The 12,650-nt window shown below is 40.2% G+C and overlaps 1 protein-coding gene across 5 annotated transcripts in view; it reads left to right on the top strand.

Moving 5' to 3' along the window:
• Positions 1–12,650, top strand: part of MDN1 (midasin AAA ATPase 1) — a 153,657-nt gene that overhangs the window by 37,907 nt on the left and 103,100 nt on the right. For all 5 annotated transcript variants that reach the window (XM_059083214.2, XM_067011467.1, XM_067011468.1 and 2 more), the window contains 6 exons: positions 1,568–1,716; positions 2,642–2,702; positions 8,457–8,668; positions 9,241–9,344; positions 10,694–10,838; positions 11,533–11,629. In XM_059083214.2, coding sequence (XP_058939197.1) covers positions 1,568–1,716; positions 2,642–2,702; positions 8,457–8,668; positions 9,241–9,344; positions 10,694–10,838; positions 11,533–11,629 — 768 coding nt within the window. The remainder of the gene's footprint in view (positions 1–1,567; positions 1,717–2,641; positions 2,703–8,456; positions 8,669–9,240; positions 9,345–10,693; positions 10,839–11,532; positions 11,630–12,650) is intronic.

Genomic DNA, 12,650 nt, shown 5'->3' with positions numbered 1-12,650 from the left:
TGCATGTTTTCTCATGTAGTGGTTATAGTAAACCTATGAATTAATGTGTGTGTTAGTGTCCTTAGGGCTCTCCTAACAAATTACCATAAACTTGATGGCCTAAAACAGCAGGCATTTATTCTCAGTTCTGAAGGCTGGAAGGCTGAAACCAAGGTGTTGGCGGGGCCACACTACCTCTGAAGACTCTTGCCTCTTCCTGGCTTCTGCTGGCTCCCAGCAATCTTCGGTGTTCCTTGCCTTGTAGCTGCATCAATCCAATCTCTGATGCCATTGTCATATGGTCTTCTTCCCTGTGTGTATTTCTTTGTGTCTCTGAATTTCTCTTTCTTTATAAGGACACCAGCCATTGGATTTAAGACTGACCCTTAAATCCAGTATGATACGATTTTAATCTTATTATACCTGTAAAGAGCTTTTTTCCAAATAAAGTCACAGGTTCTCAGTAGACATGAATTTTGGGGGAACATAATTCAACCCACTACAGCTAGTAACTATTGTTATCCGGATTTTACAAGTTAGGAAACAGAGGCTAATAGAGGTTAAGTAGTTTGCGCAAGATGACATAGGTAGTACAGATGTTTTATCTTATTGGTATTTTGAATTTCCAGAGCCTAGTGAAGTAGCAGTTATGTAAATGCTCCACGTATGTCGAATGAATGAATTCTGCAATTCATATGTTGTAAGGACATCTGTTGTAGCAGCGGTCCCCAACCTTTTTGGCACCAGGGACCGGTTTCGCGGAAGACACTTTTTCCACAGATGGGGTTGGCGGGGGGTAGTTACGGGATGATTCAAGCACATTACATTTATTGTGTGCTTTATTTCCATTATTATTACATTGTAATATATAATGAAATAATTAATACAACTCACCGTAATGCAGAATCACTGGGAGCCCTGACCTTGTTTTCCTGCAACTAGATGGTCCCATTTGGGGGTGATGGGAGACAGTGACACCCAAAGTGTGTTGCATATGTCCAGTCTAGTCCGTAAGGTGCAGTTTAATTGTCACTTGCCACTCACTGATAGGGTTTTGATATGACTCTGCAAGCAGTCGATTTAGTACGGTCTCTGTGCAGTCAAACCTCTCTGCTAATGATGATCTGTGTTTGCAGCCGCTCCCCAGCGCTGGCATCACTGCCTCAGCTCCACCTCAGATCATCGGGCATTCGATTCTCATAAAGAGCGTGCAGCCTGGATCCCTCACGTGTGCAGTTCACGGTAGGGTCCGAGCTCCTATGAGAATCTAATGCCGCCGCTGACCTGACAGGAGGCAGAGCTTAGGCGGTAATGCGAGCCATGGGGAGCAGCTGTGAATACAGGTGAAGCTTTGCTCACCCGCCCGCCGCTCACCTCCTGCTGTGCGGCCCGGTTCCTAACAGGCCATGGACAGGTACCCGTCCATGGCCCAGGGGTTGGGGACCACTGTGTTATATAACATGAAGACCGTCACTCTGAGTTGTCTCCTTCTTGTTTGTTGAATCTGGGAAATCTGATTCCTCAAAATAACACAAAGAGAAGCTTGCAGCCTGTTCCTCCAACTGCTTACATACTTTCCCCTCCCCAGGGAGAAGCTCACCTTTGCTGCTACGAGGCCATCCTCTGTTCTTATTGAACAGCTCGCGGTGTGTGTTAGCAAAGGGGAGCCTGTGTTGCTGGTGGGAGAGACCGGGACCGGCAAAACCTCCACCGTCCAGTACTTGGCTCATATTACAGGTAACTCCTAGAGGGGAAGCACTCTGCCCCCAGACAACAAACATTTGACACTGACTGCCTTTTTATTATTTTAAAAAAATATTTATGTATTTATTTGGCTGCGCCAGGTCTTAGTTGCGGCATGTGGGATCTTTTTAGTTGTGGCATGTGGGATCTGTAGTTGCGGCATGCAAACTCTTAGTTGCGGTGTGTGGGATCTAGTTCCCTGACCAAGGATCGAACCCAGGCCCCCTGCATTGGAAGTGTGGATCCTCAGCCACTGGATCATCAGGGAAGTCCCCTGACCTTCTTTTTTAAAAATGAAAAGTCCAAAGAATATTGGAATTTAAGAAGTGCCACCACTCCACTTCCCCTGGAGATAAGCACTGGAAATTTTTACCTTGGAAATAATGTATTCTTTCCCCCCTGGAAATAACCACTGTTAACAGACTGGTATTAACTTTTTTCAGTTCTGATCTGTGGTCTACAAAAACATACAGATTTGGTTTTGTTTTGAAACAAATGGGATCATTCTCTATGTATTACATTTAGTTAATAAGCAAATTGGACATCTTTAAAAACAGAACTGCCTTACTCCTATTCTGATGGCTAAATAATATTTCACACTGGATATTTATTTAGTTCTAATTCATAGACAGATATTTCACACTGGATATTTATTTAGTTCTAATTCATAGACAGACATTGACTTACTGAAGGGTCTTTTTTTTTGTTTTCAGTTACCTGATGCTAGAGCAGCGAATCTTCCTTTTTACATATCTCTCTGGGTTAGGTGAAAATTTTGAATAGTCAAGATTCCTGAAAGTAAAATGAGGGGGTCAGAGGAAATGCACATTTAAAGATTTGCCCTGTGCCTTGTCCACACATCCTTAAGGATCACACTGGATACTGTCAGTCTTTACATTTTGCCCTTTCTTTATTAAAGGCCACCGTTTGAGGGTTGTCAATATGAATCAGCAAAGTGACACGGCAGATTTGCTGGGAGGGTAAGTGTGATTCTAAATCTTTTTCTTGTTATTTTGTGTTCACTGTTTGAGGTAAGAAATAACTTTTTTTTTCCGTAAAGCTCAAAACTAGCCTTGGAAAAATGTTCAGAGAATTGCCCCCCTACACCCACCCCAGCAGGGTATTGTTTATTAGAATTTATTAAGGAGCTCTTGAGTGTGTAGATGTTTCTTTTCATTTTAAAGAACACTTGAGGTTCTTGCTCTCAAGGATCCTGCTGGGAGGGGGAGGAAAACAAAAAGGTAAGTATGCAATCAAGTAATGTTTGTATGTGCAGTCATTTATCTGAAGCCCATGTTCTAGACTCATATACTGCCTTCAAGCTAGGCTCTCCTGCAGTTTGATTATCTTTGAAACATTAAGTAGCCTCCACTTTGTTAAATGGGACTTGGCTCATGGCGCTCCACTGTGGTCAGTAAAATGCCCGTCTTCCTTATTTGTGGTTTTGAATATGTTGGTTTCATGAACAATCTAATCTTAGTCTGTGCTGAAGGCTGTAAAAGCGATGGCTGCTATTGGCATACCTTCTGTTGAACCCTACTAGGGTCTGTCCCATTAACTCTAAGCAGTTGCTTACACAAACTCTTAAAGGCATAAGATAATACAATGTATTGTCCTTTTTGCTCTTTGTGATATCTGCAAGAATACTCTTTATTTACTGTTTTCTGAGGACCACATTATGCTGTAGCATTATTTTTACTATCACTCTTTCCTTGTCTCATATCCCTTCCTGCCCTGGATAGAGTGCTACTTTGGAATCCTGCTTCCTTTGGTGCTTCTCATTTTCTTACCGTCCCGACCTATTACTTCTGTTCTGCTCTACACATGCCACTAATTATGTATTTTAAATTTATATTCTGTCTTTGAATCCGTTAGCTGAGGCTTACTTCTCTTTACTGTAATTCTACTTTGACTTTATTTTTTCCCAGTGGTCTTTCTACCTTGTTTTCGTTTTACTTCTGTTCAGTTAATTGACACTTAATCTCCCCATTCCCTCATTGTGGCACTTGCAGTGTGTTCTTATTAATATATGGAATTTGTTACTTAACTAGGCATGTCTATACTACTGTGTATTTCTCTCTATTCTGCATCTATCTATGTCTTTAGTAATATCCTACTGTTAAGTATCCCTAACACAAATGGCATTAATCTTGTACTAATTGAACATGCACTGGATCTGTCTCTTCTAAGAATTTGTAGTGTTATGTCACCTGTTGCAAGTAGTTTTAAATGTAGTGAGTACACATTGTTCCTTGATTCAATTAATAATACAAAAAGGTTGAAATCAGAATTTGTTAACTGGAATTTTATTTTGGCGCCAACTTGGTGAAAAAAATATATATCCATTTGTCCTTGTTAGTAGGTTAGCATCAGTTATCAAAAGAAAACTTACAGGGTTTCCCTGGTGGCGCAGTGGTTGAGAGTCCGCCTGCCGATGCAGGGGACGTGGGTTCGTGCCCCGGTCTGGGAAGATCCCACGTGCCGCAGAGCGGCTGGGCCCGTGGGCCATGGCCACTGGGCCTGCGCGTCCGGAGCCTGTGCTCTGTGATGGGAGAGGCCACAGCAGTGAGAGACCCGTGTACCGCAAAAAAGAAAAAAGAAAACTTACATACGTTTCAATTTTTGTATAGTTGGAAGTATGCCTTGTTTTCTGTTCTTTTGTATTGTTGGCAAGTGGTGTGTAAATCGCATCTTTTAATATATATTATCGATGTATGAATGACTCCTTTGCTTAAGAACCCTTGTGTGTACAATTGGAAGACCAAAAATGATTTTAAAAAGACAAGGGAAAAAAGAAAAAAAGGAAAAAAAAATAAAGGCAAGGGAGTAGAAAACAAAGGAGCAGATAGGGAGGTGGGATAAAGAAGGGCTAATATTTCTCTTTTGGGAAAAATGTGTGGGTAGTTTCATCTAACTATGAGACTAGTTCTGTGTTTTGTAACTTACATTAAACATATTTTGCATTTATCAAATACTATGGTTAAAATATAATAAAAGAAATTTGTAGTCCTAATTAGTCTGGTTTGCAAATCTGGATCCTTTAGATTGGTTTTTTAAAAAACTATAATTAAAGATAAATATATGTTATAAAAGTGAAGCCTTCAAGGCCATTAGGCTCTTAAATTGCATTACTGCAGATTGCCTTCTGATCTTTGTTTGCATACGTACCCCCTTAATTTTTGATTAGTGTTAGTGTGGTATATCTTTTTCCCTCATTTAACTTTTAACTCAGTTGTCATTCGATTTAAAGTAGGTTTCTGATAGACAGCACATAGACCTTCAGATTACCTGTAAGTAGAGAAGTAAAGCAAATTCTGACAGAGTTGGGGTAGAGAGAGCTTATGAGACTCTGTAGAAAAGAGTAGAAGATACAGAGGACTTAGATGAAGCAGGTAAAAATCGTTCCAGAAAAGGAAAGTCTACCATCAAATGGCAAAACACAGAACACAGGTTCACATCACTGACTATAGGGAATGGGACTGGGAGGGGTAGCCTCTGAGGGAGAAACAGATAAATAGAGAAGAGGAGGTATCCTTGGAGAAGTTAACGATGAAGGAAAGAGAAAATGGGAGAAAATTAAAGATCTCGTAGAAATAGAAATAAAACAGCTAACCTGTGTCCTCCTCTAAGCCACCCATGGAAACATCCATAAAGGAAACTGCACAGGAGATTGCAGGGCAGAAGTGCATGCTTTCAAACTCAGAATCCTGACCCCAAATGAAGTGAACCATTTACCTTTTCAGTTACTCAGCATGCACTGTTTTGTGTCTCTTTTACACTTCATGTTCTTTCATGTATGATAATTTTGGAGAGTCATTTTCTTTCGTTTCTAGCCATTTTCTAGTGAACTCTTGTATGTGGTCTCCATGTATCGTGTATGTAACAGGTAGACCCTGAGTGACTCTCCGTGAGGCCCAGGTGTTCTAGGCCTCCCTCCCCCCTTGACCTTTAGGTTGCTCCTGAGGCATGTTTTCTCTGCAAAAGACATCAAGGAAACCCTGGTCTATAATGGTTTGTGGTTTGATTTCATGAGTTCTCCCTGTGGCAGGTTAGTTTCCATTGAGTATTTGTGTTACAGTTTATTTCTATTTATTTATTTTTCTTTTCAGAAAGGTGTATGTATGTTTGTTCATTTATTCATCACTTGAAACATACGACAACTTAACCGTTCCAGCCACTATGCTTTCAGCTTTAAATGAACAAAATTTTTTCTCAAGGAGCTCAGTCTAATTTGAAATGTAAAGCCATTTCTTTCATGAATTCAATTCACTGAGCCAGGTAACTAGTGGTAATAGTTGTCACGGGTAACTCTTAAATGGCACTCCTGTGCCAGGTACTATTTTGAGTCTTTATCTGTGTTCAGTCACTTAGCCTTCTTAACTACCTGTTGATTATCCCCATTTACACTTAGGGGACCTGAGGCTCACAGGCATTAAGTGCCTTGTTCAAGGTAATGGTTAGTCCATGACTTGAACTCAGGCAGTCTGTTTTGATCATCTCCGTTCTCCAGTCATTACTCTGCTGCCTCAGTTAGCTTTGGGTCCATCTATTCGGTCATCTTTAAGACTAGCTCTTTTATTTAAATAACGTGTGTGTTTAATTTCTTAGCAATTCTCCTGTTGTCATTGTGGTTCATCATCCTCTGCCTGATCCAGTGCAGGGCTCTCATCTTTGCTTCTACTCTGACCCTCCCCACAGTCTCTCTTTCATTTAGTATTACAATGATCCTTTTGTAGTGGGATCAGATCTCATCACTCTCTTCCTCAGATCCTTCCACTGACTTCTCAGTCCATGTGGAATGTACTCCAAACCCTTCATCACCTGGCCGCGGCACGTCTCTGTCTCCTTCCTTTAGCTCTGCTCTGTGTTGATATTTCCTCTGTGGCCTCCCCTGCTGCCCAGGGATATTTGCTTAGCCTAACCCTTGTTTGATTTCCTTCAAATTCCCATCTTTAGCAGAGCCTCTTCTGACTATCATAGTCAAAGTACCAGTTCTTCTTTCAGCCACTCTCCTTTCACTTCATCCAGTCATAGCACTTGCTACTTGATTTTTTTTTTTTTTTTTTTTTTTTTTTTTTGTGGTATGCGGGCCTCTCACTGTTGCGGCCTCTCCCGTTGCGGGGCACAGGCTCCGGACGCACACGCTCAGCGGCCATGGCTCACGGGCCCAGCCGCTCCGCGGCACGCGGGATCCTCCCGGACCGGGGCACGAACCCGCATCCCCCGCATCGTCAGGCGGACCCTCAACCACTGCGCCACCAGGGAAGCCCGCTACTTGATATTTTATACTAGTAGGTGTATTCCCCTATTGTCTCTTTGGTTAGATTGTAAGCTGCAGAGGGGCAGGACGTGGTGGGTCTCATTTACTCAGTGCTGAACTCTAGCAGGTGCTCAGTAAATCTCAGATGAATAAATGGAGTAAAGAAACGTCTTTACTAATTAATGGGTTAGTGCTTACTGGGAAGCGATATTGAGTTTGTGAAGTTCTCATGCTTTCTGTCTCTGGAATCAGAATCTTCCATATAGATGCTCAGTATCAGGGCACTGGGTTTCACTCATCCTCATTGTTCCTTCTCACAGGCTGGTGAGTAAATAGTATCCATGAGTTATCCAATTGTGCTTGACTGTTCTGAAACATATTTTGGTATTGTTTCAGTTCTCAAATTATATTTCTTAGAAACAAAATTTATGTCGTCATCCTTGAATTGTAGTATTTAGTATCCTGGGCCACAGAAAATTGTATACTTGAGGATCTTCCAGGAATGATTAGTGCTGCTTGGGCAACTTCTTTTAAATTTAGCTAGAGCAGTGCTTCTTGACTCTATACATTATTAACCTCCCTAATATTAAATTAAATTTTAATTTAAATGAATTAATTCCCTAATTCCCCAACCAGAAAAATAAAATGCTAAGAAATAGGAGAGACTCTAAATGCTGAGAAATAAAAAAAGTTGAGCCTTGGAAGGTCACAAACCATTGCAATGTCTTAAGATTTTTTTTTTTTTACTGTCCCCCCCACCGCCCAATTTTGAATCTCTTTGGGAGTAGTCTCCCCACCCTCCATTGACAAGGCGTGCTGTTCAAGTAAGTTCTTAACTTAAGATGCTTGAATAAGTCAGTTTCAGACATTATATTTTGCTTCTAAAATGTTTCAAAAACCTTTTGGTCAATCTTAATAGAATATGGTTTATCATCAAATATACATGATGTTTATTTAAATATGTTAGTAAAATCAGTGACATGCCTTTCACTGCCCAGTTTGGAATTTCAAATTTGTTCATAGTTTGTTTATCTAATAACTAGGTTTTTTTTGTTTTTGTTTGTTTGTTTGTTTGCGGTACGCGGGCCTCTCCCTGTTATGGCCTCTCCCATTGCGGAGCGCAGGCTCAGCGGCCACGGCTCACGGGCCCAGCCGCACCGCGGCATGTGGGATCTTCCCGGACCGGGGCACAAACCCGTATCCCCTGCATCGGCAGGCGGACTCTCAACCACTGCGCCACCAGGGAAGCCCTAATACTAGTTTCTACCTTTAGTATATAGGTGCTTCTAACACTTGGAGTGGAGAAAATAGATTATAATTTAAAACTTTAACATAGATTTATGTTAAGTATTTTGGTATTATTTCTGATTTTGATTAGAAGAAATCTTACACCTATTCCTGTTTTCTAAGGCATACTTTCCAACTTCTGTTAGCTTTAGAAGTTTGTGAATCACATATTTACCTTTTGTTTCAGTTACAAACCAGTGGACCATAAGCTTATTTGGCTACCCTTACGGGAGGCATTTGAGGAACTCTTTGCTCAGACATTTTCCAGGAAGCAAAACTTTACATTCTTGGGACACATTCAGACCTGTTACAGGCAGAAACGGTGGCATGATCTCCTCAGACTAATGCAACATGTGCACAAGTCAGCTGTCAACAAGGATGGAAAAGAGAGTGAGACCGGTAAGAATGTGACCCAGGCTGCCAGTGGGAGGGCATGAGGCTGAAGTTTAATTAGCAGAATTAAGAGAAGAGTTTGGGGGAAGAATGAAGCAATACACATTGGAGCTTTCTAGGACTTGAGGCAGACTAATTTTGAAGTATTGCTGCTCCTGTGACTCTAGTCAAGATTTCCATCAAAACAGGTGGTCGCTGATGTTGATGTACAGTACCACTTAGTGGTTAGTAAGTCACATGTGCTTGGAAGAAGAGGTTACTTCCAGAAAACTGGATTCCACAGCGAGTGGGGCTTTTGGTGTCTTAGTTATCTTCTTCCCCATCTATAAAGTGGGAATAAGAGTACCTACTTCAAAGGGTTGTTGTGAGGATAAACGAGTTAACCAATATGTATGCATATAAACGAACTGATTAGTATAGTGGCTGCACATGGTTGGCATCAGGTAAGTGTTTGGGCTTAATTTTTTATACTTCTAAGATGTGATTTTTGTGGGTGTTATGTTAATTGTGTGTTTTTTTAAGTTATATATGTTACAACTCAAAGTGTATGTTAAATTCTTGTCTTTATTTTTCTCTAGGGTCACTACTAAAAGAGAAGTGGGAAGCATTTGGTCTTAGACTCAACCATGCCCAACAACAGATGAAAATGACTGAAAATACCCTCTTGTTTGCATTTGTAGAGGTATTTTGCTTTGGTTGTTTAGGTTAAGGGAACGTTGATTTGAAGCAAAATGGAAGTTTAAGGAGGCTACTGTGTTACATTCTCTTCATATTGACATTTTAGGGCTTTTGTTTAAGACAGTAAACACTCAATGAAATAATTCTTTGGGGGGAAGATTTTTTTTAATGTCCTTTATAGAAATTATAAAGTCTTGGTGAACACCATCATTACAATTTTTAAAGATGCAGTTGAGAACAACTAGTGAATTTTTTTTATTGTTTCATAGCTGTGTGTGTGTGTGTGTGTGTGTGTGTGTGTGTGTGTGTGTGAGAGAGAGAGAGAGAGAGAGAGAGAGAGAATAGATTTGGGTCCATTTCTGTTAGGATACATTTGTTATTCCATTGCATGGGTAGCTCTACTGTTTTCTCTCCTGTGACCTTGCAGGATCAACTTAGTTAAATGTTTGTGACTTAAGCTTTTTATATTTTTATTAAAGGAAATTGTTTCTGTGGCACTCTTCAGACCACACTATAAGGGAGGTGTAGGAATCTTACTTGAGATGTGTCTTAGTAGGAGAGAAAGTCCCTCAACCATATATCCATTGTTGTGGGAAATTTAGTCATCAGTGCTTAATATGATTGTTTCTAAAATAAGCAATGAAAATGTCAAGTGCTCTCAAAATAGGGTTTATACCTATTTCATGACTTGACATTACACTGGATTTTAATACGTTTGTTCCATTTTATTTTTTTTCAGTTTTATTTATAGAAGGTTCTTTGTTAGGATCACCATGAAAATGGAAGCATAAAGCAGTTTAATAATAGTAAACTATTAAGTTTCTGATGTTGTGTCACTTGAGTGGATTGTCAGTTCATTGCTTTTGGAAATAGAACTTGAGATCAAATCAGTAGAGATGAGGAAAGATTCATCTTGATATTCTTCAGCAACTGTGAAAGGCTCTGAATTACAACCACTATACAGTCTTGATTTAGTCATTTATCTTTTCTTGGTATACTCATAACCTGACCCTGTATTTATTTTGGGTCTTTTTAATAACCATTTGGTTACGTTTAAACATCTGAATACATTGTAAGTTATTATTTGCCTTACCATCCATGTAATGGGATGGTCTAGTTTATTGCATCACATCGTTAGGCTCAGAGAGATTCCCTTGACCCTTTTGGATATTTGAAAAAAAGTTAACTTGACCTTAACTCTGGCAACCAGCTGGCAGCCATTTGGCATTAAGGTGTAAGCTCATCAGGTAGTGGTTTGCCCTTGCCTCTGCTTCTAACCCTGCTCACATAACTGTTCTTGGTGAGTGTGTTTGTGTTTGAAATGGACCCTTAACATTTTACTTCATCTTCTAGGGTACATTAGCTCAGGCTGTAAAGAAAGGAGAGTGGATCTTGTTGGATGAGATTAATCTGGCTGCTCCAGAAACATTAGAATGTCTGAGTGGTTTACTTGAAGGTTCCTCTGGTTCTCTGGTGTTGCTGGATCGAGGAGACACAGGTAGCACTTGATCCCCTTGGGGTTTGACTTGATGCGAAGCCTTTTAGCCTCTTTAAAGTAATATTCTTGGGACTTCCCTGGTGGTCCAGTGGGTAAGACTCCATACTCCCAATGCAGGGGGCCTGGCTTGGATCCCAGGTTGGGGAACTAGATCCAGCATGCTGTGACTGAGTCTGCATGTTGCAACTAAGACCCGGGGCACCCTAAATAAATAGATAAATAGATAAATAAATGTTCTTTTAAAAAAGTAATATTCTTTTGGTTAGGTAGATTACATAGGCCTCCCAGTGTGATTTATTTATTCTGTAGGTAGTAATTTTTTGCAAATTGTTAGGTGATTTAGGGAATGAAAAGAATAAGATAATTTGTCAAGGCATTTGGGTAGTGGGTAATAAGGCGGCACCCACACTCAGTGACAGTGTATGTGCTGGCGAATAGGTGATGAAACATAAATAGCATGAACAACCACACCATAAGAGATGGTGGGATGGCAGTTTGTAAGATTACGTTGTGTACATAGATCTGGAAACTGATTTTATTGGGGTTTGAGAAAAGGCAAGGATGGTTGAGCAGCCAGTACCAACCTTGCTGAGCCTTGAGGCCTAGTGGTTCACCCTGGGGTTCAGTGGAGTTAGTCTTCCCCTGATCACTTACTGTTACAAGTTGTTGAGAATTTATAGTTTTCTTTTAACAGAACCTCTGGTTCGTCATCCGGATTTCCGTTTATTTGCGTGTATGAATCCAGCAACTGATGTGGGCAAAAGAAATCTCCCACCAGGAATAAGAAACAGGTAAGGGGACATGGCTTGGTTCCTGGAGCTGTTTTTAAAATTAAGTTCTCTTTATTTATTGATTGGTAGTATTAACGTAACCAACCCTCATAACAATGCTTGAAATTTATTGACTGCTGCTAGAGGGTCTTTTTACTTGTAGTAGTCTTCTTCTTTCTATAGGTGGTAGGATTGTAGAAAACTCCAGAACACTGGGAGATTTTTTCCTTTGGGTTGTTCGTATGACATTTAATGGCTCATGGATATTGTTGAAAACAAAAATCTTTCCTCTTTCAGATAGCCTTTTAGCTATTAGCTATTAGAGAACCTTCACACAACGAAATAATAGTATATCATATAACAACGTAAGTGCATTTTAGGCAGAGTCCACTTGGATGAGACTAATGATTTGTAAAAGAACATTTAAGTTTCAGTTTTCATCATTAAGCACGGACTGACATGAACAAGATGTTTTATGTATGTAGCATTTGGGAAAAGATAAGTGACCTTGAAGAACCTAAGGGCAGGACAGGAATAAAGACGCAGACATAGAGAATGGACTGGAGGACATGGGGAGGGGGAAGGGTAAGCTGGGAGGAAGTGAGAGAGTGGCATGGACATATATACACCACCAAACGTAAAATAGATAGCTAGTGGGAAGCAGCCGCATAGCACAGGGAGATCAGCTCGGTGCTTTGTGACCACCTGGAGGGGTGGGATAGGGAGGGTGGGAGGGAGATGCAAGAGGGAGGAAATACGGGGATATATGTATACGTATAGCTGATTCATTTTGTTATAAAGCACAAACATACCACTGTAAAGCAATTATACTCCAATAAAGATGTTTAAAAAAAGATAAATGACCTTGTTTATTGTTGGTAACCTTTTGCTGAATCTGAGTTTTAAAATAGTGTTAAAACTTTACTAGATCTTCTCCCACATTATAAAAGTAGTAAAAGCTTTTTAGGAAAATTTTATCAACCACAAGTATGTATTTTCCTTTGCTACAACTATTAATTTTTGATAGTGAGGAGGCTTTTTT

Source organism: Kogia breviceps, chromosome 13, assembly GCF_026419965.1.
Source record: "Kogia breviceps isolate mKogBre1 chromosome 13, mKogBre1 haplotype 1, whole genome shotgun sequence".
Lineage (NCBI taxonomy): Eukaryota > Metazoa > Chordata > Mammalia > Artiodactyla > Physeteridae > Kogia > Kogia breviceps.
The sequence above is the reverse complement of the archived record's forward strand: the minus strand, read 5'-3'. Positions and strand labels throughout refer to the sequence as shown.